Here is a 26,994-nt window from a genome sequence, read left to right on the forward strand (position 1 = left end):
GAGGTGCTTTCCCAGCCTCAGGGTTGCCAAGTCTGATCTATAGCTGCAGAAAAAAATGAAACAATAAGAGAAAGGCTTTTTTTGCATTAGGAAGAAGAAATACCAGCAGGAACAGGATGGCTGCAAGGCCAAGCCAGCTCTGGGTAACTGTGCTATTGGGAACATTTCTTCTAGTGTGCAGAAGCAGAGGAGTGCTAAGCACGGTTGCAATGGGCAAGCTGTGCCCAGAACTGTGCTTTTACCCTTGGGACCTGCTCCCTCCCATTCATGTTCCCATGCAAAGGCACATCCTGGGAATGACTGCAGTAGGTTTGCTGGTGGCTGTTTTACCCCTGCAGCATAGCTGAACCCTTCCCTTTGTTTTACAGGTGGGAAAGTGAGGAACAGCCCCCACTGGGGTGGTCAGAAACAAAGCTGGGATCCCTGCCCCTCTTCAGGCAGCACTGTCGGGCTCGGGAAGACCCAGCTGCACGCAGGGGCTGGCAGGCAGAGACGTGGTGATGTCTTGGAGGAACAGATATGTATGAGCAGAGACACCGCTGGGCCACTGACAGCGTGCATGTGGGTGCCTGTGGGAAATACTGCTGCTTAGCTGACAGAAATGACTAGCAGGTGTGGGTATGGACAGGGAACTGGCCCTGCTCTGCACCCCAGCACCCTCAGCATGAGGGTGGATGAGCAGCTCATGAGCCCTGGGTACCTGCCAGCTCCCAGGGCAGCCCCAGCACCGCGGCAGCTCCATGCCCTCTGCTTCCTCCCATCTGACTATGAGCCACTCTCCCTGCTCCCCCCCCCCCCAAAACCTCTGGCAGGATTTTACCCCTTACAGCAATGTGTCCCATCACCACCCCATTGCACACACAGCATGCCCAGGGACCAGTTTGGGGTGCAGTCTGTGGGGCTGGGAGCGGCAAGCAAGTATATAGGACATGCCTGGGGTGTGTGAAGAGCATATTCATTTATGTAAAAGGCCCATATGTATGTGCAAACATGTCTAATTCTGTAGAGGATATGGGAGGCAGGGGTGTATGTGGTGGGGGAATGAGGTGTCAGAAGATATTCATATGTCTGCAGTATGGAAACTTTATGGTTTTGCCTCAACCCATTCCACACAGAGGCACATAAAGGGAAAAAAGCAGAGGTTTTGTCCCAATCCTTTATTCTCCAGAATCATGATTTCACACATGTAAGCCAGGGCCACCCGTCATCCAATGCTGAGACTCTAAGCCACCCTCCCATAAATAGCATTATTATCCACAGAAGAAAGTACTGCCTATACCATATGACAATTTCTTAAATAATTTAAAATAATGTAAGAACTATAGAGGTGCAGTCCCATGAGCCTCCCCAGGCCACAGGTGGAGGTGTCAGGGCAGAGGGATGGGGTTGCAGACTGGTCCGTGCAAGCTGAGGGCAAGCAGTAGCACCCCAACACAAGGTGTCTCGTGGTGTCCTTCCAGCAGTCCCTTGGAGCTGCCTGCAGATGACATGGGCTTGTGCAGCTCCTGTTGCCCCAGTGTCCTGCTCCATCGGAGGAGCTCAGGATAACGCGACTTGTGCATGACAGCAGTTACGCTTGCCATCTTGCTTTGCTCAGTTCTGCTTCAAATTTTGCAGGTAACTTTGAACCCAGGTGTCACTGGGATTGGCACAGACCTGGCGCCCTTTCTTTGTGATGAACCTGTGGAACAGGAATGACATATTAGATCTGTGCTCAGACCTGCATCCCAGGAGAGCCTGGATCCCAGCTTTGGGGCATTGCAAGAGGTTCTTCCCTGTGCCCTAAGCTGATGCTGTGATTTCCCCCACTCCCGTCCCTTTTCCCACACTGCCTCCTCAACTCCTGCAGGAACATCCCTGGGCGTCCCCACAAGAGCACCTCTGGCAGTCCCTGTTCAAGCCCCTTTCCCTCGGGGTTCTCCTCATCCTCATCTGGTTCCCACAGACCCCCATGCCCACAACTACCCCGCAGAGCTGGTCACTCACACACACCCCCCACAGCAGCTGTCCGCACGCTGCCCCAGCTTGTCTGCATGCAGGAGTCAGGGCTGGTACTTACACAATGGCTGGCAGGGTGCAAGTGGTGCTGGTGCTGTAATAACGCAGGACGAGCCTCTGCGGGAGTTTGTGGTGTGTGTAAGAGAAGCAGCAGATTCGGAGGTCGGATCCAACTGGAAGAGGCAAGGAGAGACAATGCAAGCATGTGCTAGGCTGTGCATTGGGAGCAGCCAGCCCATCAGCTCAGGGAGCTGTGCTGGTGGGGAAGGGAGTGAGGAATAAGAGAATAATTAAGTTTGAAATGGACATTAGGGATCATCTGGTCCAATGCCAGGAACAGTATTGTCAGATGCTGGGGGAAATTCCCACCCAGTCGCTGCTCAGAGCTTTGTTTCCCCACCTTCCCCAGCCCCAGGGCAGAGACTGAAGTCCATAAACTATAACCAGGAATAAGTACTCTGAGCCCAGGATGGCTGAACGGGTGGACAGATGATGGATGGATGGATGGATGGATGGATGGGTGGATGGATGATTTTCTAATTCTGGGGTTCCTACATGTAGCTGATCTCAGTGCAGAGTGGAGAGTGGTACAAATGCTGAAAAATTCCCAGTAATCTGCCAGGGGAGCTCAATGGAGAAATGATAACGAAGGCTTAGATCTGTTCTTCCTTCACAAATGAAAAAGCAGGACTCACCTGGGCCAGAGAAAGTTTGGGAGCAAGAGGCTGCAATGAGGAGAAGAGCAAAAACGGCTGGAGAGACCTTCATCTTCCCGTAGGTTGAGGGCAGTCAGAGCAGGACTAGAAGCTCTGGCAGATGCAGCTCAGACTGCAGCAGCTGGATTCAGCTCCCTTTTAATAGGGAGTCCTGGAGGCAGCCAGGAGAAGCCCAAGTGGGAATTCCAGAATGATGACAGAGGATGTCACGAAAGTGAAACAGCCAAAGGGAATTAGGAAAAAAAAAAAAGAGAGAAGTCAGAAAGACTGGGATATTGTTCACACTGGAGCCAAGTATGTTGAGCTCTGACTCAGTGCTCATTTTCAATTTCATGAAATCAAAAGGAAACTAAAATGTGCCAAGTGGCATGGCCACAAAAAGGAGAACTATATATCTGAACTGCAGGAAGGATTTTCCCTGTGAGTCTGTACAGCAAAAGACACAATGTTTGCCTAAGATTATGCAACTCTGGGAAAAAAAAAAACCCCAAAGCACGCTCGTGCTGTTATGTGTCAGGTATTTATCAAAGGTTGCTAACTGCAGCACATGGAGTTGAGGGGTGGCTGGACTGCAGGCTCTGTGCTACCCAAAGCGCTCTGCCCCCACCAGTCCCGTAGTGCTTGGCTTGACATGGACCAGCAAGGAGCTGAGGCTGGAAGTACCCCTGGAGTTTGTCCAGTCCAGCCCCTGCTCAAAGCAGGGTCAGCTGGGAAGGCTGTCCAGGACTGTGTCCAGATGGGCTTTGAATATCTCCAGGGATGGAGACTCCACAACCTCTCTGGGCAACCTGTTTCAGTGTTCGTAATAAAGTTTTATCTGGTGTTTAAATAGATTTTCCCATTGCCTCTTGTCCTGTCACTGGCCACCACTGAGAAGAGTCAGGCCTCATCTACTTTGCCCGCCCCCCCCACATTGATAAGATCCCCCTGAGTCTTCTTTTCTCCAGGCTGAACAGTCCCAGCTCTCTCAGCCTCTCCTCCTAGGAGAGAGAGAATCATAGAATTGTTTAGGTTGGAAAAGACCTTTAAGATAATTAAGTCCAACCGTCAACCCAACACCACCCTGCCCCTTAAACCATGTCCTGAAGTGCCTTGTCTACACGTTTTTTGAACACTTCCAGGGATGGTGACTCCACCACTTCCCTGAGCAGCCTGTTCCAATGCCTGACAATCCTTTCAGTAAAGAAATTTTTTCTAATATCCAATCTAAACCTCCCCTGGCGCAACTTGAGGCCATTTCCTCTCATCCTATCACTAGTTACTTGATAGAAGAGACCAGCACCCACCTCACTACAGTCTCCTTTCAGGTAGTTGTAGAGAGCAATAAGGTCTCCCCTCAGCCTCCTTTTCTCCAGACTAAACAACCCTAGTTCCCTCAGCCGCTCCTCATAAGACTTGTGCTCTAGACCCTTCACCAACTTAGTTGCCCTTCTCTGGACACACTCCAGCAGCTCAATGTCTTTCCTGTAGTGAGGGGCCCAAAACTGAACACAGTATTTGAGGTGCAGCCTCACCAGTGCCGAGTACGGGGGTCGATCACTGCCCTGCTCCTGCTGGCCACACTATTTCTGATACAGGCCAGGATGCCATTGGCCTTCTTGGCCACCTGGGCACACTGCTGGCTCATATTCAGCCAGCTGTCAACAGCACCCCAGGTCTTTTTCCACCAGGCAGCTTTCCAGCCACTCTTCCCCAAGCCTGTAGCGCTGCATGGGGTTGTTGTGATCCAAGTGCAGGACCCAGCACTGGGCCTTGTTGAATCACATACAACCAGCCTCGGCCCATCGATCCAGCCTGTCCAGATCCCTCTGGAGACCCTTCCTACCCTCGAGCAGATCAACACTCCTGCCCAACTTGCTGTCATCCGCAAACTTACTGAGGGTGCACTCGATCCCCTTGTCCAAATCATTGATAAAGATATTAAAGAGAACTGGCCCCAAAACTGGGCCCTGGGAAACACCACTTGTGACCAGCTGCCAACTGGATTTAACTCCATTCACCACAATCCTCTGGGCTCAGCCATCCAGCCAGTTTTTTACCCAGCGAAGGGTACACCTGTCTAAGCCATGAGCTGCCAGCTTCTCAAGGAGTATGCCATGAGAGACAGTGTCAAAGGCCTTACTGAAGTCCAGGTAGACAACATCCACAGCCTTTCCCTCATCCACTAGGTGGGTCACCTGGTCATAGAAGGAGATCAGGTTGATCAAGCAGGACCTGCCTTTCATGAGCCCATGCTGGCTGGGCCTGATTCCCTGGTTGTCCTGCATATGCCATGTGAGCGCACTCAAGATGAACCACTCCATAATCTTCCCCGGTACCGTGGTCAGGCTGACAGGCCTGTAGTTCCCTGGATCCTCCTGGATGCTCCTGTCCCTTAATCATCTTCGTGGCCCTTCGCTGGACTCTCTCCAGTATGTCCATATGTCTCATACTGGGGAGCCCAGAACTGGACCCAGCACTCCAGGAGTGCCTCACCAGTGCTGAGCAGAGGGGAAGGGTCACCTCCTTGCCCTGCTGGCAATGGTCCTCCTAATTCAGCCTGGGAGCCTGTTGGCCTTCTTTGTGGCAAGAGCACATTGCCATTCATGTCCAGTCTGGTGTCCACCAGGAGCCCTGGGTACTTTTATCCAAACTGCTTTCCAGCTGGTCGACACCAACATATACTAGTGCCTGGGGTTGTTCCTCCATAGGGGCAAGACTTTGCACTTCTCCTTGTTGAACTTCATAAGACTTTTGTCAACCCATCTCTCCAGCCTGATGAGGTCCTTCTGGAAGGCAGCATGTCCCTCTGGCGTGTCAGCTGCTCCTCCCAGCTTTGTGTCATCTGCAAACTTGCTGAGGGTGCACTTTGTCCCATCATCCAGGTCATTAAGATATTCAACAGTACTGGCCCCAGTACTGATCCCTGGGGTTCCCCACTGGTGACTGGCCTCCAGCTGGACTTTGTGCCATGGATCACAACCCTCCAAGCCCAGCCATTCAGCCAGTTCTCAGTCCCTCTCTCTGCCATTTATCTAATCCATACCTCACCAGTTTGCCTATGAGGATGTTATGGGAGCCTTACTAAAGTCAAAACAAACAACATCCACTCACTCCTCTGCCTTCATCCACCTGGTGAGCCATCTCATCTTTGAAGTCTACCAGGTTGGTGAGGCATCCGACTACTCACAGTCACAGGCCTCCACAAAGCAATCAAATGGCAGGATCTCACCCTTCTTTGGAGGGTCTTTGCAGGCGGGAGGGTCTTTTGCCACCTCAACCTCAGCCCCCAGGGTAGCAGTGAGTTCTCTGGAAGTGGTGGTTTGTCACACCTGAGGTATTTTACCAGCCTGAACTGCTCCCTCCAAAAGCTCCCTTGAGTACAAGGTGGCTTTTCTGGCCAAAAAGGTGAGAAATGAGTGGTGAAGAACCTGCCTGGCATGGGAGAGACTTTCAAGCCTTTGCAGGTTGCTGGCTCGAGGCAGCTCCTGCCTGGGGAGCAGGGCAGAGCAGCAGCTCTGCAGGGAGAGAGGTGACCTGGGGCTTCCGGATGTCCTGCCACAGCCTGGGGTGCAGCTGGAGTCGAAGCCCCCCTCCACTGCAGAGAGGATCCTCAGGCCTGTGGGTGGGCTCCCGGGCCTGGATTTTCATCCCCAGAAGTACAAATCCCCTGCTTGGGTATCCTGGAGCTGCAAGTGAGAGCAGTGGAGACACTGTCCTTCACAAATTGGCTTGTCTCTGGCAGAGACAGAAAGAAGGTTCAGGGCTCCTGAGATAGGTGATGATCTGCTCCTCCCCACACTTACCCCCCCCCAGGGAGGATCTCTTTTGCACTCCTGCTTCCTTGCATGGTCTTATCCTGCGTTACAACCCAGGACACTGGTGCTATTGGCTGTGGCAGGCTGCAGGCTCACTCTGCAAGTGGGCAGAGACATCGCCAGAGTGGCCGAGAATGTACTTTTTTGGGGGCCAAAGACTCTGTAAGTCCTGACACGGGTATCGGGGAAGGTGCTGGATTTTGCCAGATTCATAGCAAGCCCTGGCAGGACCAGCTCTGCTTTCCCTGGGTAAGTCTGAGCAGCTCTGGGCAGAGGTGCATGGCAGAACAAGAAGTGGCTCCAGCTTTTGGCTGAATTGCTGCAGAGCAAAACCAAATTATGACTTTTTGCCATGGAAATAAATCATGCAGAAACCAACAGTGGGAGTTTTATGTTCTTCTGTGCTTGCAACTCACATGCTAGTGTGTGCATGGGGAAATGACAAATGCCGGCTGCCGGCACTGTATTGCCAGGTGAGAAAGGTTGTGGCTGCAGAAAGACAGCTTTGTGGCTAACACCAGCCAGAGACAGCTTTGCTCATGGCAACTTCACAGCTTCTGCTTTCCAGCCTGCTGCCTGCAAGGAGCAAGCCACAGAGCCGGTGGCCCACGCGGTGCCATCTCGTTTGCTACGCAGAGCACCAGGGGTGGTGGGGAGGTGTGATTGGGGTGTGATGTGATCTGTATCAGGCAGCTCTGTCCTCCATCTGGAAGCCCTGAGATGGTCAGTGAAGGAAAGAAGCCATCATTTACTGCTAATGAATTTGACAGAGCTGGAGGAGGAGGGTCTGCAAAGAGCTGCTGCAGCTGCAGTCACTTGGTTGTGTCATCGGCACAAACCAATTAGCACTTACAAAACTGCCCTTTTGTCAGCTGTGATGTTGTTTCCACCAGAGTGCTGAGATGCCTCCTGGAAGGGGGCACCTCTCCCTCCCCAGCTGCTCCTCTGCACTGCTGACCCCCTGCCACAGGACTCTGGCTTTGAGTCACCAGCTGCAACCCCCGGCTGCATGCTCCTGCCAGGCTGCTCCCAGAGTAATTCACCCTCCTTGACTTCCAAGGCCAGCTTCTGTTTTCAGTTTTCTGTTTCTGTGCACTGGTTTTCGCTTCTCTGACAAATCCCAGAGCCCTCTGCTGTCACAGTTCCTGCAGTTTAAGTATTTACAAGCTGGCCTCTCTCAAGCTTCCTTTATTATTCCTGGAAATGAGCCACTTTTTATCATTTTAGCCTCACCTAGACTGGGGCATGAGATTTGTTTTGGTGCAGACAGGGTAGAAAAAGAAAGCTAGAATTATGCAGAGGAAGATTATAGGGAAGGATGTTACAGTGGGTGCTCAGTCTTCATCCCCTGAGATAGACAGTGACAAGGATTAGCCCAGAGGCTTTGGGACTCCTTCAAGCCCCCCCAAAATCCTGCCCTTGCCAAGAGCCACAGGTCACAAAGCACATTCTCCCAGGGCAGAGGGATGCAGGGTACTCTGCTTGCAGGTGACGGTGAGGGCTGTCCCCAGGCTGATGGGGCTCCCTTCCCCTGGGTGTACAGCCCATCCGTGGGGGCTGCACCACCCCAGCCCTGGCACCTTGGAGCACGTAAAGGGATATTATCCCATCCCTGTCACTCCTGCTAGCCATTTGATCCTCTTGCCCATAAGCCCACAAGTGGATTCGAGCTCTGGGGTGTAGGGTGCTCCATGTGGCAGACGCTGGTGGTTTCATCTAGGGCAGAGGTGCAGTGCCCCAGGGGTCACAGCCTTGTCCCTCTGCTTGCAGCCTGGGGCAAAGGCGATCCCTGACCAAGTCCAGCTCCCCTCCGCTCCCACTCACAGACTGTCCCCAGCAAGTCCCTCCTGTGGCTGCACCTCTCTGCACGGTCCCCAAGGGATGCAGGAGGCCGCATGGGGAGGCTGCAGGGCCGTGGCACTCCAGCAAGCAGTGCCAGAGCTCCTGGAGCCCTCCCTTCTCCCCCAGGGGATGTGGGTGCCAGGCAGAGCCCGTGCTGGTCAGGGTGGCTGGACAATGGCCCTTTTGAAGGGCACAGGCCCATCTGGGGTGGCAAAAGCCTCAGCATCACAGGCAGCATGATGGGACCTGCGCTGCAGAGCGCCCTAACCTACAAACAGCCCCCACACATGGGAAGTGGTTTGCAGCCTTGCAGCGAGCCCAAAATAAATCGTGAGGCTAGTAAACATCCGAGCTCCGCTGCCGGTCTCCGTGCATGACCACTGCAGCTGGAAAGCTCACACCTTGCTGTGGCAGCTTGGGGCTCACACCTCCCGTGGGGTTTCCTACCCCGCATGAGTGCTGGGGGGGGATGGAACCGACACCAGACACATCCCTGCCAGCACACTGCAAAGAAGGGGACCAAGCCAGTGCTGGTGGACATAGGGTCTTTGGGAGGTCCAAGGGCCATGCATCAGGGAGTTCCCCAGCAGTGGTAATTAACCCTGGTCTCAGCCCACTCCATGAGCAGGGGAAGGTCATGATGCTTGGCAATCCCCAAAGCACCTGTGGGGTGCATCTGGCCCCCCCTGCGCTCTGTGGGCCGCTTGCAGCCAGCCCACCCAAACCTCCTGGAGAGCTGGGCTCCAGGAGCACTAATGAAAATGAAAACAATCGATTTGTGGCTTGCTTCTTTTCCTTTTCACTTGGTCATGATGACCACACAAGGCCCAGTGGGTTCATTTATAAACTGGTTTTATTTTTCATCTTAGCAGGGCTCTGAATTTTCAGCCTGGTCTTCCTTGCTCTTTGTGGAGGACTCATCAAAGATCTGAGTGAGGTGAGCTGTCCCCCACGGCAGAGGACGCTGCCTGGGCAGAGACACTTCGTCTGGTCCTGCCAGGCATTTGCAGGGCTTGAGGGATGCTGAGGAGTGTGGGTCAGGTGTGCCCCAGCCCCTGGAGCCGGCAGTCGGGGCGAGCCAGGAGCACAGCCCCACAGCTGCTTCCCTAAGGCTCAAAAATTGCTAAAACTCAAGTTTTCGCTGTTTCTTTCTTTTTGTTTCATGCCAGGGATGGAGAGGGGTGTGGAGCAATGAGGCTCTTTTATTTCACTTTAATTTGCTTTGAAATACTATACACTTAATCCTCTTTGTTTTGTTTTGTTTCAAAAGAAAGGCCAGGAAAAATTTAAGGCATCAACCATTAGAAAGCAGTAGTATTCCCTGGGGTTTTTTTTTCAGAAAATGCCCTTGCTGGAGAAAGATTGAACCTTTAATGAGATACATTTTTCTTATCAACTACAAACATCTTCCTGGCGTGACACGATTTCAGGAACACACGAAGGGGTCTCTTGTGCAATGTTGCTGGCAGTAGCTGGCTCTTGCTCACGCCACCTGGCTGGGATGGCCGTGCTCTCCCCTTCATCCGGTGTGGTGGAGACAGATGGTTCCTAGTCACTCCCACAGGCACAGGTTCCCACTGGGGCCAGTTCCAGGACATGAAATCATCTCAAAAATTCCAACATTTCTCCAGAAATGTCAAGAATGGTGGGGTGAAATTTCTGGACACTGATGAAAAGTCACCGGTGCCCGAGGTCTGAGCAAGGCAGGATGGAGACTGCTGCAGGTAGAAGCGGAACTTGTCCTAGAAGCAATTTCTGAACTCAGGACATTTTTAAGTACTTCCTTTTCTGAGCAAATCTTGACTCCTTAGCATTAAAACCTGCTGTAAATAGCAACTTACATCAGCCAGCCTCACCATTTTTTTCAGGGTTCCCCTTTCATTCAAGATCGAGAATTTCCCTATTGCTGCTATCACCAGATTTATTTTGGGCATTTGCTTTCCTTAACACTTTCTCCTGGGTTTTTGGGGAGGCTTGCAGCAAACCTCTATCATATTCCTCTATGTAAACTGCTTCAGACAGCCTGTCCTGCTGACTCCAAGCTCTGCCTGCTGGCGGTGGGGGAAAGGGGAGACCACAGGCTGGGTCATGGATCCTGAAACTGGCTGGAGCCACGGTGGGAAAACTTCCACCTTACACCACTGTTTTGCTGTGCTAGGAACCTCATTCCCCAGAGGTGCTCCAGCCCACTCTTCCTTGGCCACCTCTCCATCTCAGAGCACCTCCTGGGTTAGATGGTCCTTCATCCAAGACACACAACTTATCCTCTTTCTGAAAGGGGGAAGAGCTAGAAGAAATTACTTTCTCGCTTCATCATGACTAGAATGTGGGGGAGTGGGTAAGGAAACGTTTTTTAGGAGCATGTTGCAACATCTCAGGGCATCACTGATATGACTATAGCCTTCCACCTCCAGCCTGGCGGAGTGGGGGCTTTTGTCAGATTTCTAAGGAAAAAACAGACCCCTGGGAAGCAAACACCCTGACTTTGGGGTTATTTTTGGCTTTCAGCAGTAGAAAAGTTTCAGCCCTCACCTGGCCCCTGTAACACAGGTTATCCCAAACTGACTGTCGTGGTTTAACCCCAGCCAGCAACTAAACACCACGCAGCCGCTCACTCACTCCCCCCCCACCCAGTGGGATGGGGGAGAAAATCGGGAAAAGAAGCAAAACCCGTGGGTTGAGATAAGAACGGTTTAATAGGACAGAAAAAAAGAAACTAATAATGATAATGATAACACTAATAAAATGACAACAGTAATAATGAAAGGATTGGAATGTACAAATGATGCGCAGTGCAATTGCTCACCACCCGCCGACCGACACCCAGCCAGTCCCCGAGCGGCGATTCCCCGCCCCCCTTCCCAGTTCCTATACTAGATGTGATGTCACATGGTATGGAATACCCCCTTGGCCAGTTTGGGTCAGGTGCCCTGGCTGTGTCCTGTGCCAACTTCTTGTGCCCCTCCAGCTTTCTCACTGGCTGGGCATGAGAAGCTGAAAAATCCTTGACTTTAGTCTAAACACTACTGAGCAACAACTGAAAACATCAGTGTTATCCACATTCTTCGCATACTGAACTCAAAACATAGCACTGTACCAGCTACTAGAAAGACAGTTAACTCTATCCCAGCTGAAACCAGGACACTGACTCAGTTAAACTGAGAAAAAATTTTTTTAATTAATTAAAAAATGGTCCCTGGCAGTCCAAAATAATTTGGCATCTGCTTGCCGACAAAGGTATAAAGTCATGGAGGTTTTCAGCTGCCTGAAACAGAAAAGTATCTCATTGAAAACATTCAAATAATCAATGCAGATTTCCAACTAATTCTTCTGTTTTAATGAAACTTGGTTTTTATTAGAACATTTCTGCACTATAAATGGCATTTCTCCTGCCTGCCCTACCCACACTGTGTGCCTTGGGAGCAGGACAGGACCAGACGGCTGTAGGTGGCAGATCTCAAGACATGACCCTTGAATGCTTGAAGGTACAATCACAGGGAACAGCTCAGAGGCAAACCATGCTTTTACGTACATCTACAAGTTATATTCCCTAAGCAACCAGACAGAGGAGCCAAGTAAGCTGACGCTAGCTCAGAGCCGATTTCTGGTCCAGCAGTCGTCCGGCTGAATGCTGGGTTCCCACCTCCTGCATGGCTGGGTGCCCTGCCTGTGGAGGCAGGCTTTCTCCTCATCCGCCCAGGGTATTTGGGGACAAGCAAGCTGACAAGTGGAGGAGGGAGTGAGGTCTGAACTGGTGAGTGAGCCTGCGAAGTGCCTCGCAGGTGCCTGCAAATGGCAAAAAGGAAGGATGGAGAGGGGACCAGACTGGCCATGGTGTGGCCAGGAAGGACGTGATGCTCAGCTTGGCAAGAGCCACATTTGCTCCATGGGGTAGATCTGCCCTCCCCAGCCAGGGCAAGAGGCAGGCACACTACCACTGCTCCCAGCAGGAGCCTCCTTGAGGGTGGACCACCTCTGGGACTTCTGTGCAAGTCCAGGACCACATTGTGCTCCAGACTCCTCTCTGCCTGCATGGAGCAGAGCAGTTAACCTGCATGGAGCTAACATGCTGCAGCTGGTGGAAGGCTGTGCACACCATGCACCGTTGGAGCGATATTTGGAAAACACCGGGTTATTTACAGAAGGCGCTTGGGTCGGTAGCTGGGAGCCTTTAATAGAAACATGGTGAGTCATTGCCTAGCACTGCGGTAGGGGTGCAGAAATGCTGGTGGTGTGGTTGGGTTGCTCCACTTTATGTTATAGTCCCTCTACTGACTTTCAGGCAGCATCTGCCAAAACATCACCACTCAGTGTTATGGATGGACAGCCCTCAACTCTTGCCAGAGCATTTATCACCTCCCGGCCAGGCCTTTCCTCTCCTCCTCAGGGACAGAGAGGTGTTTGGTAGACCTCCATGGCAGGCCATATGTAGGATGGTGACTTCTTCCCAGTGAGCCATCCTTGGTCACAGCCCTCACCCAGCCCTTGGAGAGCTGTGAGCTCTTACTCTCTCCCATACAACGTGGTCATTCCTCCTTGTCTGTGGTCATTACAATTTTATCTTTTCTGCTGAGACTGGATACTCTTTTCTTGCCTTCTGGCAAATCCCAGTTTCTGCCCTTGTCCTCCAGTTAACCTGCCCCTGGTCTTCAGAAGCAGTGTGTTCTTTCTCACCCTGCTCCTGGAGCCCCTCCTGCCTCATCTTCCGGGTCACAGTCAATGTCTCCATAGTTCTTTTGGCTCTCTGCATCTCCATGCCAAGCAATGATAGTCCTCACCTATCAGTAGCTGCTGAAATTTAAGTGTCGAACCTAAACTGGCCAGTTAGGGTCTCCTTATAGGATCTGGAGCATGGCAGGCACCTCCAGGAGATAACGCCCCATCTCAGCTCTTCTTTCCCTTACACTGAGGAGGAAACTCAAGTGCTTCAGCTTCTGGGACTCTTATTTCATGCCCACCAATACCTGCGTTGGTGCCTACAGTGCTGTCACCACTGCAGGACATGCCCTGAGTCCCTTCAGACTATGTGAAGCACATACAGGACATGGAGCCCACTGGTAACAGCTCACATCTCATGATACTGGGACGGCACGGGCTGTGCAGATGTGGGAGGGAAACAGTCCAGGGTAGAGAAGACCTCAGCCCCTTTTCCCCTAACCAGCCTCATCCCATCCATACTCTTCAGTCCATTTGCACAGCTCTTGGAAGGATGCACTTTTTCCTCCAAGCTGCTTGGGCAGGTTGGGTAATAGGGGCCTGCTGACAAATGCAGGAACCTCCACAGGGGAACTTCTTACTAAGGGACATGCATGAAAGAAGCAGAAATAGCAATGGTGACTGTTTCATATCCTGTGTCACTGGGGAGGCTCTGAATTGAGGGGGGAGCTTCGTCCTTCCGGGGCTGGGGCTGCTGCTCCGTTCCACCATGACACTACACCATGAGCAGCCTCTTCTCTGTGGGAAATTCCACCATGCCTACGCAAGCTGCTGCACGGACCTCCTCACCCCATAAATTGGGCAGCTGCTGACTGTCTCAGCATCAGACAGAAAAGAGGCTTTCAAGCTCCACTTGCCTGCTTCAGCTCCTGCCACCACTTCTCAGCTGACATGAAGGTCTTTGTGGCTGCCCTCACCATTCTCATTGCCGCTCTCTGCTACCAGACCTCCGCTGCACCGAGTAAGCCAGGCTCTCCCCCTCCTCTCTAAACGGGAACAGGAAAGATGTTGCTGATGGGACAGGGTCCCTTCTGCCAGCCTTTACTCCTCTGGGTCCCCTCCCAGGTGCTCCAGGGCCTTTAGGGCTCTCCTGCCATGGGAAAGGCACAGCTCAAAGCACGGGATGGGCTGTATCAGTGCCAACTCAGGTTGAACCCAAAAGAGAAAGAATTGAAGGAAGAAGAAGAAAAAAGACCTCATCTTTCCTCGTCCTCCTCCACATCCTCCCCACTCCCCAGACCCCAGGGTTTGCGGTCCCAGCTCCCTGCCCCTGGTCCCCATCCCTTGCCACTGCTGATGACTGTCTTTGCCCTTCACAGTTGGCTCCGACCCACCAACCTCCTGCTGCTTCACCTACACCTCCCGGCAGCTGCCACGCAGCTTCGTGGTGGAGTACTATGAGACCAACAGCCAGTGCCCCCAGCCAGCCGTTGTGTAAGTCCTCTCCTCCTGGGTGGTGGTGGGCTCTCCCTTTGGCCTGAGGATCCAGAGAGGGAAAGACCCCTTTTCAAAAGACAGGGGATGGAGGCTGGCCCCAGGGGATGGGAGGGATAGGGGGACAAGAGGTGCAAGGTGATGCTCCATGAGCTCAGTGCACAGGGGGCTTGTGCCGGTTCTGCTCCACCATTTTGCAAACTAACTGGTGGCTGCTTGATGCAATGGGCATGGCATGCTGCATGCCCAAATTCTGCTGATTCTTGGGAGAGGCTGGGTTTGGGACAGGGCTCCTCTCCATGCAGCACTCTCCCACTGAAAACTTACCTCTCTGCACCCCACAGGTTTATCACGAAGAAGGGCCGCCAAGTCTGCGCCAACCCTGAGCAGGACTGGGTCCAGGAGTACATGAACGAGCTGGAGCTGAACTGAGGTGCCGGGACAGACCGTGCCACCCTGTGTCACCTGGCTGCTGGGATGGGTGAGCCACAGCCAGCTGCGGGCTCTGTCAGAAATGTTTCAATGTCATTTAAAGCTAGTTGAGCAATAGAAAATATTCCAGAATCTAACTTTAGTATTTTGATATTTACATATTTAATTTTTATAGGGGAGGGATGAGGTGCAATAACTCCACTCCAGACAAATAAGAATATTATTTAATATATTTTTTTAAATGAAGACTCATGCTCAGGTTATATTTTCTGTATTTAATTAATTGTATTTTTAATGTAATATTTAATTCAAATTTCAAGAAATAAATATTTTTGTAAGAACTTTCTGTCTTTGCCTCTATTACAATTCTTTGCAATGACAATAGCTGAAATTATAATAGTGGCAACACGTTCTTTATTCCCTTTTCTACGCTGTCAAAACCCCCACAAGCTTTTGCTTTCTGAACATCCTGGTTTGCAAAATAAGAAGAGAAAAACCATGAAGGAGGAGGTGTGAGAAGGGCATAGATTACATTCAGGTAGCTTGGCTCACTCTTTTGATAAGGTATTTAATCACTACTCATTACAACTACTGGCAGCTAGTTAAATTCCATTGCTGGTCCCATTATAGTCAATTAAAACGTTACCTTCAGGGGCTGAAATTTAACATGTTGGCTGTTTCAGGGAAAGTTTTCTGAGAGCTGCAGCTAAAATGGATCAGCTATTCCCAGAGCTGAGGATGGAAAAAATATGTTTCACTACAAGAATTTTAGAACTATTTCATTAAACTCTCCTTAGCTGGGACATGAGGCTTAGCAGATGTGTCCCTCTTATGAGAAAAGGTGCTTTTTCTCCATGCCGCCAAAACCTGCCCATCTCTGGAGATGCCTGCCCAGAGGCACAGCGTCCAGAGATGCAGTGTTCCCCTGCAATCACCCTGCCAGAGCCCAGCCTCAGGGCAGGATCTGCCCCTGCAAGGAAACGTCTCCACTGCAGCCCTGGGGCTGGCCTCTCACCAGTGCCGAAGGAGATGGAGCCCACACCACTGACGGCATTTGGGTTGCTCTGATCAGCTCTGGACATGCGCTGTTGGATGAATGAGGGTTTGGGTTCCTCCTGCCTGGACCTCGGGTGCCTATAGGGTAGCCCAACGAAAAAGGCTCAGGTCAGAGACCTGTCTCCACTCAGCTCACCCCACAGTGTTTTCATACTGAATTTGGGAGGACAAACAGGAACATCAGTGAGACACGGGGGAGCAGAGCAGAAAGGGGGCTCCTGGGGAGGGTGAAGATGAGCAGACACAGGGCAGAGGCTACGTGGGAGCCGTGCAGTGAGAGGAGCCTCAGGTGGGGCTGGAACGGACCAGGGGGATGTGGGTGTGTTTGGTGGAGGAAGGAGCATATTGGTTATGTCAGGAGCCTTGTCACTTCAGGAACTGCAGCCCCCAGCTCCTCAGCCCACAGGGCAGCGTGCACCCCATCAATCATCCCACTACAGCGCTGACTGCACCCAGCCTAAAATAGCATCCAGGGAGGAGGAGGAGGGTGAAACAGAGAGATGTGCCAGCGAGCAGGACCCCTTTCCCAAGATGCTGCTGGGAGGGAGCCCATGGCTGGGAGGCTCACGTGGACATCACCACGAAGGCGGCTGTGCCTTGGTGACAAGAAGCTGCTCCTGCATGTGGGGGAGGTGGCTTTGGTCACAGCCCTGACTCCCCAGGCACTGCATGCCCCAGGGCCAGCTCCAGGAGCAGGGCTCATTGTGGCCATGCTGGAGGTGAGGACACCTTGGCCGTTGGGTACTAGCCAGCCTCATATCTGGGTGCCAGAGCCTGGTAGCTTCACCCTGAGGAATGAGATTTGTACAAAGCTGGGTGCCCAGAGCTGCCCTTGCTCCAGGGAACAGCAGGAGCAGGGGTCAGGACAGGGAGACCTGCAACAGGATCATCCCAAAATGGCTTGAGCCTCCACAGTCCCTCTTGGATACAAGCCCCATCTGTCCCTGTGGCACTGGGAGCAGTCCCGCAGCCTTGGGGTTTCTTGCCAAAGGACACACTGTGCAGGATCATCTGGGGAGCACCATCCAGCCCATGAACTGTTTGAGCCTGTTGCAAACAACCCCAAGTGCCAACGTCCTTAACAAGCCGGGTCACATTCAAGCCACCCACAGCAGACACCTACGCTGGGTACCTCAGCTAACTCCTCACCGCTATTCTGGGAGCCTGCAGGGAGTCCTGAATTGCTCGTGTTTTTCTTGATCTTACACCCACCTACGTGTGACAGCTCAGAGGAGCCCTCCAAGTGCATGCGAGGAATACAGCGCACTTATTAATCCACACCCCCAGGCACAGAGGTGTGAACGAAGCCTGCACGAGCAAGGCGAAGGCAGCCAGCAGCTTTCAGCAAGCCGGCCGCTGCCTCCAAGGCCCGCAAGCAGTGTTGTGCACATGGAGCAAGCATCCCTGGTGATCTTCAGAGCTGCCACATTTTGCAAAGGAGGAGGAGGAGGAGTGCAGGAAGGTGGCCCGGAGCAGGGACAGGCAGGGGCTACAGTACCCATGTTGCCATTAGCTCAAATCTGCACCCAGGGATTACCGTGCCCAGAGCAGGAGATATACTTTCCATATACATTGGTGCAGCTATTTGAGGCTGACCTCACTGCTAGAGCTGAGTGGTGCAAGAAAACCCTCACACCATGCAGCCCTTGGAGGAGCCCCAGGATGACCCAGTGCTCATGCATGGGACTGAGGTGCTAATCATGATGCTCATCCCTCCCAGAAACAGCCTCGCAGGGTGCTCAGGGAGCACCCACTGGAGCCAGGGCAGGTGAACCCAAGAAGCAGAGTGCACTAAGCCCAAGGCAGCAGATGAAGAGAAAGGAGAGGCTGGGACCCAAGAAGAGGGTGGCTTGCAGGGGGTTTCCTCTGGATTCAGACCAAGACAAGAGCAATGGTGTCAAGGGCTTCAGAATTTGTAAACTACTATAAGAGAGACTCATCCTGAAACCAGAGCATGGTGTTTACTGAGTATTTTGTGCAATGTATATAAAAGTAACTATTTTTAACAAAAACCCCGGGAAAGCCTAGCTGTGAACAGAAGTAAAATCATTACTGCAATAACATATTATTATAACATACATGCACATTATGTATTTGTTGTTTATATCACCCTGGTGTGTCCGTAGGCTTTTTGTGGTATAACAACAGCCAGGGGAGTTGGAGGTCAGAGTCCGGCATTGCACAGAAGAGGGAGCTGGGCTGTGCTGATGGAGATACAGATTGATGGCAATCAAGGTTCATGGTCTGATGGCTTTTACATCTCTACTTTTTCAGAGGAATTAGACACCCTGAAGGCAAAACACCTGTATACTCAGAAGTGCCAGCTCTGTGCGTTCCTCACCATCCTAGGGACCTGTGCCCTGGCTTGCTGCAGGGAGGAGAGGCTCAGTCCTCCACCCGAAACAGCTCTTCCCAGAGACACCAAGATGGGGGACCATGTCTCTTCTGGGGGGCCAGCATCCAAAAAAGGCATGTAAAAGTGGATGGTTTTGCATGCTGCATACAAAAGTAATATTTTCCTAAAGTAGCACTATATCCCATTCTTCCAGGGCTGAGGAAGACACAGAAGTATTATGCTAGAAATGGTGCCTGGTTATCACCTTTCCTGTAACGGCCAACATAAGGCAGATGTGGCAATAAAGACCAGGAAGAACATTTCTGCTTAGTTCTTAGAAAGGCACAGATGACTACTCACATCCCCGTAAGATGACAACAAAGCATTTTCCACTACACTAGAAGAGAAAGAACTGCAGGTCTGTAAATTTTGCTGGGGAGAATCTTAACAGGGGACACTGTCAATGCCTCTGGGTGAACAAACTGCCCCAGGAGCTAAAGCCTAAAAATATGACATTATTAATCTAGATTGCTCAGAAAAACAGCTCCCTGATCACCCAACCCCAAACCATGGCCATTCTGCCACATGTAGTATCCCAAGAGATTACTGCCTTCAGTAAAACCAGACACTTTGAGCAGATCAGTCCTGGGACCCTGGGACCACAGCAAGAGACTGTCTCAACCCAAAATGTCCCTGCAAAACATATGTATATGCCCATCTTCCTTCAGCATATGGAAATCAAATGGAACTGGTGTGACTGTGATTAGTCTGGCACATACTGGTCAGCCCCTTTGGTAATAAATAACCTTATGATGCCGTGTGAGGGTCACCAGCTTGCTTGGAGCTAGGGAGCAGGAGCGCTTGTGGGAAGACCCACATGCTCGGGTCAGACCATGCTGTGCCGTGCAGCCATCCCTCATGGCTGAGGCGGGTGGTCTGAGCAGGACCTGGTCCTTGCTGGGCAGGATTGGTGTGAAGGCCAGAGGCAGGCAATAAATGTGTTTCCACTGAGAACATGGGCAAGCTCAACTTGTCATGACTTAAACAGAAAGCCTGCTTGCAAATAGCTTTAGGAACAGCTTTACCTTTAAGTTAGCAGGGAGCTCTAAAAGCCAGGTCCCAGTGCTCCTGGCTTTTCTCTAGCTGCCCATTGCCAACCAGTCTGGGCATCTCAGGGCAGACTGGTATCTGCCCCAAGCAGTTTCTTAGTTGCAAGTGATGTGGAGAGTCCACCAGATGGAAAATTTTATAGCATATTCAGAGCTATCTCATGCCTTCAACCTTTCCTCTCCTTTCTGGGAGAGGCAGATTCACGATTTCTAGGAATGCTTTGGGTGCTGCGTCGGGGTGAGTTCACATCCTTTCTGCTCATTCATTTCTTCACCCTATTTGCAAGATCTCTGAACTGTTGCACTTCCTCCTGCCTATTCTGGAAATGCTCTTCATCCCTCCGGCACCACAGCGAGTGCCACTCATCTGTCAACTTGCCATGGTCAGATTACTTTTGCTTTCTGGACAGTTTCCATCCCACCACCTTGTCCTGCCCCTGGTTCAGTGACATTTAGCCTGGTCCCTTCCCAACTGTCAACCACTCCCCCCCCACAATTGCATCTTCTTCCAGTCCTCTGTCAAGACCTCAAAGTTCCTGTCCTTTCCTACCTTCTCAGGCTCCATAAACACCCTCTGTAAGATCTCCATGGAGGTCAATGAGCTGCAGAGCCCACCAAGACCCATTGCCCTTCTCCTTCCTGGGACATGGCAAAGCTGGGACTGGACTCTTCTAGCTGGTCTCTTCTCTCTGCCATGCAGCTTCCAAAAGAAAGAGCCCGAAGCTGAAGGGAGGAGGGTGGGACTCCCCAAAATGCAACAAAATTCAGCTGAGAGGAACTATCTCAGGTCCAGCATCATTTTTCACCAGGAGACTCCTAAAGCACCATCCAGGACACACCCAGAGAAAGGGTGCCCAGCATTTCAGACCATGCTTTATCAAATCTCATTTTATTTGAATTGAATTGGTTTTTAAATTGAGCAGCTTCATTATTTTTGTCTAAAGAGCATGCTCTGCAGCTGCTCCAGCTGGCAGTCCACAGCTGCTGGCATTGCCTCCACCCTGTCTGCCCCCAGGGCAGCGTCTCCTGCCTCCTGGCCCTGGTCCACAGGCACTTTGGTTTAAATGAGTAGGACTAGCTGATGCCGCACTTGAACTTAAGGACCTGAGAGCTTTTCCTCCAGCGACAGGTTGGCAGACTGCTTGAGGCAAGAACCTTGGGCAGCAATACAGCCTGGAGGAGAAGGGATATCCCAGGGGATGGAGAGACCAAAGGTGACCTTTGGAGGCATCAGCAGAGTCTGGGTTATTTTTTTTTCCCTGGGCTTTGCAGCCCTTGAAGTGCCCCCATCCTGGTGTGGGCAACTCACTGCTTCCCATGCTTGGAGATTTCCCACCCATGGGACTTGTGAGGGGAGGCGGAGGGTCTGGAGCTACCAGACCTAGAGGTCATCTCCCTGCCAGGGGATGAGAGAGCAGCCCAGGGACCACCCACACCCATACAGAAGTCCCCTCGCCTTCACCACAGGCCCCAGCACCACGAGGCTGAAGTGTGGCCAACTACACAGGCAGCTGCCGCTACCGAATCCCTGCCTGACAGGTGCCCAGCTTGCTGTGGTGTCCCGCTGATGCCACAGCAGGATCTCTCGAGGACCCTCTCTGGGCTCCAGATGACCAGGTCCAGCAGCACCCTTTGCCCTCTGAGATGTTCCAGATTAGCTGGGGCTAACGAGCAGGGACGGATGCACCATAAAACCACAGTGCTAACCACACAAGGCTCCCCAAATCAACCCTTTATTGCCTTGTTCCAGTACAATTCACACCAAAATCAGCACTATGCAGCAGGCTGGGCACGTATCCTTCTCCAGCAGCCTGTGAGATGAGCAGCAGGGCAGTGGTGGTCAGTGGGATCCCCTGTCCCCGTCAGCGGCACAGAGGCTTATGGCACATCCCCACTGCAAAATGCCCTTTCCAGCACAGGCATGGCACGGGGTGGGTGTCACACTCGGCAGGTGACCTCCAGCAGCCAGGAGCATGCGGGGACCCTTCCATGATGCTCACCAAGGCACACAGATATTTCCCCAGTGCTGCCCCACCATCACCCTCGTGCTCACAGGAGGAGCCAGTCGGGCTCCCAAGGTCTCTGCCCGCCGGTGGGAAGCCAGAGCAGCTGCTGTCACAGGATGATACACCCGGTCCCCTGCGTGTCCCTGACCCAGGAGATCACCAAGGGCTCTGCATTTCTGCCCCCCAAAAAGGCACCGAGGAAAAAAAGAGGCCTGAGGTTCCCTGCAAACTTGTCAGTGAAGGTGTAAACGTGGGAGCAGTCGCTCACATTGTAAAAGGAGATTTCTCCTGCCTCGTAGTCCAGGAAGATCCCAATGCGCCGGGGTCTTACGGTCAGGGTCAGCGGGGAGACAGGCGAGGTGAGGGCCTCGTAGTTGCCCCCATTTTGCAGCCGCAGCAACCAGTAGCCGTTGTCCGGGGAGAAGAGGACATTGCCTTTCCGGCTGGCAGTCTCCCGGCACAGCCCCAGGCCCCACTCAGGCTTGTCTCCCACTTGCACCTCCCAGTAGCAGCGGCCTGAGAAGAAGACCTGACTCCCCAGCACCGCCGGAGTGGTGCCGAACCTCTTGGGGTTGTCGAAGAGGGACAGAAGCAGCTTCTTGCCCCCGCGCCGCACACTCTTGCGGTCCTCAGACAGGGTAAGGTCAGGGTGCGCCGTCTCGGGGTCCAGAGTCACATCCACTGGAGTGAGAGAAGGGTGGAAGGACAGATGGGGCTTCAGGGGTCTGCAGGTGCAGGCACAAGCGGGAGCGGGTGTCTGCAACCCAGATGCTGGGCTCTTCCAGCTCTTCCTACCTCCTACATTTATTTGCTTGTGCCTGTGGTTTTGCACAGCTCCCAGCACTGCCTGGCAGTGGGGAACTGCAATACATAAAATCATGCTAACTATAAACCATATCAAAATATTTGGCATCTGGCTGCAGAGCAGGAACAGAATAAGGGTGGCTTTGCAGCCCTCGGCACAGCTTCAGAAACAGCCAACACTGAAAGCAAGAGTTTGTGGGCAACACAGAGCCTGAAACTCCAGAGTGACCTCCTAGCCTTCAGGGTCACCTCACAACCCATCCAGAATGAGGAAGGTGTCCCCACCATGGAACCAGCCTGAGCTCATCAGTACACAAACTGGGACCAGCTGGACAAAGCTTGTTGAAAAAACCTCCCCGTGCCCCAGGGTATGGGGGGTGGACTGGAGCCAGGAGCCAGGAGCTGGCACAAAAGCAGCTCCCTTACCTTTGAACTTCTTCAGCATTTCCCTCATGCCCAGGCAGTGCTCAGGGATGCTGTAGTTTTCCTTCAGGGTCACGGACACAGCCTTGGGGGACTGGAACTTCACCCCCTCGCACCTGAAAGGAGAGTGATGCCCATGGGCTGTATCCAGAGCCCACAGCACAGCCAGTCTCCTGCTGGGGTCGGGTTTAATGCCCTTCTGTTGGCTGCATGGAGGCATCTCCCCCCTTGAGCTCTTCGGCTGTGAAGAGCACTAGGGATAACTGCTGGCTTATCAGCAAGCCTGATGGGACCAGAGCTAAACGACGTGGGGACTGGCAGTACCAGTCCCTGGGAAAGAAGGAGCAAGGCCACCTGGGCAGCATGTCCCTTAGGAGAGGACGCATCTCACACACCACAAGGCCAGGCAAGCCCTTGGCTCTGGGGCTCTGGAAGAAGAGGATGGAGTCTCTTCTCCAGCCCCTGCTGGTCTCAGTCCTTTCTTTGTCAGCCCCAGGGAGGACCAAACCAGATGCTGGGCAGGGAGGACAGGGGGTGGCTGGCATGGAGCAGACACGAACATCTCACTTAGAGCCTGGAGGCAGCCAGGATGGTAGAGGGAACGAGCACGGGTACCTACCTGCTCAGGACGCTTTTCATGTCCTAGAAGGAGAAGAGAAAAACCATTCTGGGTGTGAGGCTCCAGAGCCTCATGCCCACCAGCCAGCCTGGCTCTGGCCACCCACCCAGATGGCAAAGGCATCGAGGCTGAGTTAGTGGGGCTGGTGGCATAGCCTGACCTTGAGCAGCCCGTTAGCTGGCTGCTGGGTCTTCTCCTTTATCTCCAGTATCAGCTCCTCCAGCAAGGACTTCTGCTCCACCAGCCTGGCCAGGTTTTCATTGATCATCAGCAGAATCCGCTTCTCCTCCTCCTCCAGCTTCTGGAGCAGCAGCTTCTCCTCGTCGGCCAGCAGCCGATGCAGCTTCCCGAACTCGCTCACAATCCTCTCCCGCTTTTTCTTCACTGTCTCCTTGCAATAAGAAGATACACTGGATGAAGCAAGGCACTGTTAGCCAGGCAGCTGAGACAGAGCCGGATTCTGTGGCACCCATGCCCAGCATCAGGCCCTGGGAAACCACCGCATTTTTTTGGTAAGTGCATGTATTTAAAAAAACAGCCAGAGGCTAACTGCTGTGCTTTCACCTCGCCAGAGTTCCCGCTGGACATCCTCAGTTTACCAGCAGTAGGACTTTGCCCAGGGCATTTCTGCTCAGCTGGACCTCAGATGTCTAATGATGTCTCCGTGCAGCACAGGGGACTGGTGGGGCTGCTAGGCTGCAAGGACATGCCATCAGGTGTCAGGGCAGGTTTTTATTAGATGTGATACAACTCATCCCTCCAGCTAGATTCAGGCTAACCCGCTGCTCCGGCAGCCCAGAGGAAATGCTCTACGTCTGGAAAAACCCACAGCAATGGGAAAGAGGTGGAAGAAGCCCCGGGGCTGGGGAGGATGGAAAGAGGGAGACAGGGAGGACTCCCCGATTGTCTGAGAGCTCTCACAACAGGCAGGGTCTGCCAGTGCTTTAGGGGTTTTCTCCTGAGCCCTAAAAATTGGCATTTTGCTTGAAACCTGAAGCACCAGGAAAACACACTGCGGTTAGCTAGGACCATGAAACCTCAAAATGCAGAAGATAAATGAAAGGAAACTGAACTGCCTTTATTTTTATGTCCAAGCACATGATTTCTTGGACCTGAGTCACAAAGGCTTGATAAGCCAGGATGGTCACAGCCACCTCCCCCTTACCGCTCACAAGGGACATTTTTTTCTTTTTACTAAAAAAGGACGACAACGCTGGGCCGGGAGGAAGCCAGAGGCAGCTGAGCTGTGGCCCCGGAGCCCTGAGTCAGGTGGGTGGTGCAAGAGTGATATGGCTTTTTCACAACCTCCATTCCCAGCCTTGAGGGGGATGGTGGGCACCCCAAAAACCCACCACCCGCTTGGCTGGGCTGCAGCAGGCAGGCAGAGGTGCTGTGCAAAAAACTAGGGGAGTCCAGAGAAACCTGTTTTCCCTGCCAAAGCTGATTAATCATCAACTCTAGCTCAGGGCAGGATAACTCGGTCCAGCAGTTTCGTTTCCTTTTCTGTAGTTACTTTTACTTTCCAGCTTCCACCCTGGAGGGACATGAAATGCAGCTGTTTTGCTGGTGTCATATCTCCCCGGGACTGCCTGGAGTCGGGCAGAGGTGCAGTAATTTAGCTTTTCCTTTTTTTAATGAAAACACTTCTAGTTCCTATTGTTGTGAAGCAGAGCTCACCATATGGCTCACGCCTGGCTTGTAACTCAAGCACACATTGTAAAACAAAAGGCAAATAAAAAATATCCAGTGTCTATTTGTTTAACCGGCAGACAAGCCCCTGTGGTTTCAGTGGAGCTGCCATGCTGCTCTTTGCAAAGCATTTCTTTGCAAACCTTTTTAATTTTTTAGTAGAGCCACACACAGTCACTGGGCCTGGCTTCCAGCACCAGTCCTCAATACAACAGCAGGACATGGGGACATGTCCCATCCTGAGGAGTATGCCAAACTCACGGCCACAGATAAGATCATAATTGCCGATATCTCTGAAGCTCGTTCTTTAAGAATTAAGCCAGGCACCTGCCTTGCACTCCTGGGTTTTCATCCTTTCTGCTGACTCACGCTTCCTCAGGTCCTCCACTTCCTTCGAAAGATGCTCCAGGGATTTCTGGATTTTGACCTGAAAATAGAAGAAATGGGCTCAGCTCACCCCAGCAGCACCCAGTGAGCGCTGCAGTTCAGCCGGGCCCTCTCTGCCCTGGGACTGCTGGTGCCAGCAGGCAGCCAGGGGACGGTGACCCTGCGCCAGGCAGTGCCAACCCTGGCACCCGAACCCAGCAGCTGTGCTCTTCACTCCACTCGCAGCATTAACCCTTTCTGCACTCCTTGGGTTTTCTCCATATTTTTCTTACTATTTAGGTTTTGGAGAACAAACTGACTGCTCCCCACAACGCCGGGGCACGGGGTGGCTGGCGGCACACTGTCAGGAGCATTGCTGGGACATGTGGTTTGGGTGCACCCCTCCACCAAGGCAAAACGTCCCCAGGGCAGGACCCACCACCCCCACTTCTCTGGGGGGTCACAGAGGGGCAGGGAGCCAGGCTGCCTCCGTGCACCCAGATGGACAGGGGTGAGCCTGGGTGCTGGAAAATTTGGGAGCCAGTGGGTCCAGCCTCGTTCCTGCAATGAGAGCAGCTGGGTGGGTGCCGCTGTCTCTGCCACCCCCTCCTCTGCTTTGCCAGCGGTGCCGCTGGGGCTGTTGGGAGAGGGGCGGTGGGGTCCTGGTGGCCAATCCCCTCGGCGCCAGTGTGCCCAGGGTGCATCAGGGCAGGACGGGGACCCCCGGAACCCCAACCTCCCCTACCTTGTACACCTGTGCAGCCTCCTCGATGGGGTAGACAGTGTGCGAGCGGTGGTGCAGGGACTCCCGGCACACCACACAGATGGCTTCCTCATCCTCCTCGCAGAAGAGCTTGAGGCGCTCATCGTGCTGGGCACAGAGAGGGGTCCCCGTCCCTGGCTCCGTCCCCGGGCCGCCCCGCAGCCCCAGCTGCCGGATGCTCTCCACGATGTTGGCCAGCTGCCTGTTGGGTCGGAAGCCGCTGCGGTGGCAGGAGGCCCGGCACTGCGGGCAGGAGAAGGGCCCGTCGGCCCAGAGACCCTTCTCCTGGCAGTGCTTGGCGATGCAGCCCCGGCAGAAGTTGTGCCCGCAGTCAACACTGACGGGCTCGCTCATGTACTCCAGGCAGATGGGGCAGATGGCCTCCTCTTGCAGCCGCTCCAGGGCACCCGCCAGGGCCATGGCAGCCTCCACAGCCGGGCAGCCTCGCTGCGCGCTTCCTTCCCCCCAGAGTCAACCAGCAAACACAGGCTTGCAGGCAGGCGCGGTTGCAGCAGCCTCACGGCGAGGCAGCGCCGGCAGTGCCATGGGAGGCCGGAGGAGAAGCCGGCCTAGCTGTTGTGCAGCACCGGCAGCAGGAGCCTCGGCACTGGCTGGGGGAGGAGCGTTACACCGGCCAGGACAGCTGCAGCCAGCCTTAAAGGCTGGGGCTTCCTCCAGCTCCGACGGGTCAAAGAGAAAGAAAAACCCTGCCAGGAGAGTGGGACAAATTAGGAAACACCAGAAATAATCCCTGCCCATGGATAACCCCGGGCACTGGGATGGCAGAGGTGACAGGGTCGTCTCTGGTGTTTGCTGAACTGAGCAGCCCATGGCTGCAGTGTGAGCCCCAGTGCTGCCTGCTCGCTGCGTGCTCACAAGCTGCCTGAAG

General features: G+C 53.2%; 3 protein-coding genes across 3 annotated transcripts; 1 reads left to right on the plus strand and 2 right to left on the minus strand.

Moving 5' to 3' along the window:
- Positions 1-1,232: 1,232 nt before the first annotated feature.
- Positions 1,233-2,828, minus strand: LOC128149530 (C-C motif chemokine 4-like). Its single transcript, XM_052804840.1, has 3 exons — positions 2,694-2,828; positions 2,060-2,171; positions 1,233-1,681 (listed from the first exon to the last, which is right to left on the minus strand). The coding sequence occupies exons 1-3, from the start codon at positions 2,764-2,766 to the stop codon at positions 1,594-1,596; spliced, it is 273 nt and encodes a 90-aa protein (XP_052660800.1). The 5' UTR covers positions 2,767-2,828; the 3' UTR covers positions 1,233-1,593.
- Positions 2,829-13,767: 10,939 nt separating this feature from the next.
- On the plus strand, positions 13,768-15,276 carry LOC128149528 (C-C motif chemokine 4 homolog). Its single transcript, XM_052804837.1, has 3 exons — positions 13,768-14,030; positions 14,389-14,503; positions 14,848-15,276. The coding sequence occupies exons 1-3, from the start codon at positions 13,961-13,963 to the stop codon at positions 14,933-14,935; spliced, it is 273 nt and encodes a 90-aa protein (XP_052660797.1). The 5' UTR covers positions 13,768-13,960; the 3' UTR covers positions 14,936-15,276.
- A 5,876-nt stretch (positions 15,277-21,152) lies between these two features.
- LOC128149413 (E3 ubiquitin-protein ligase TRIM39-like) lies at positions 21,153-26,789 on the minus strand. The gene is made up of 6 exons (XM_052804583.1): positions 26,088-26,789; positions 25,308-25,403; positions 23,448-23,678; positions 23,288-23,310; positions 22,672-22,784; positions 21,153-22,122 (listed from the first exon to the last, which is right to left on the minus strand). The coding sequence occupies exons 1-6, from the start codon at positions 26,523-26,525 to the stop codon at positions 21,551-21,553; spliced, it is 1,473 nt and encodes a 490-aa protein (XP_052660543.1). The 5' UTR covers positions 26,526-26,789; the 3' UTR covers positions 21,153-21,550.
- Positions 26,790-26,994: the final 205 nt, after the last annotated feature.

Source organism: Harpia harpyja, chromosome 12 (genome assembly GCF_026419915.1).
Source record: "Harpia harpyja isolate bHarHar1 chromosome 12, bHarHar1 primary haplotype, whole genome shotgun sequence".
NCBI lineage: Eukaryota > Metazoa > Chordata > Aves > Accipitriformes > Accipitridae > Harpia > Harpia harpyja.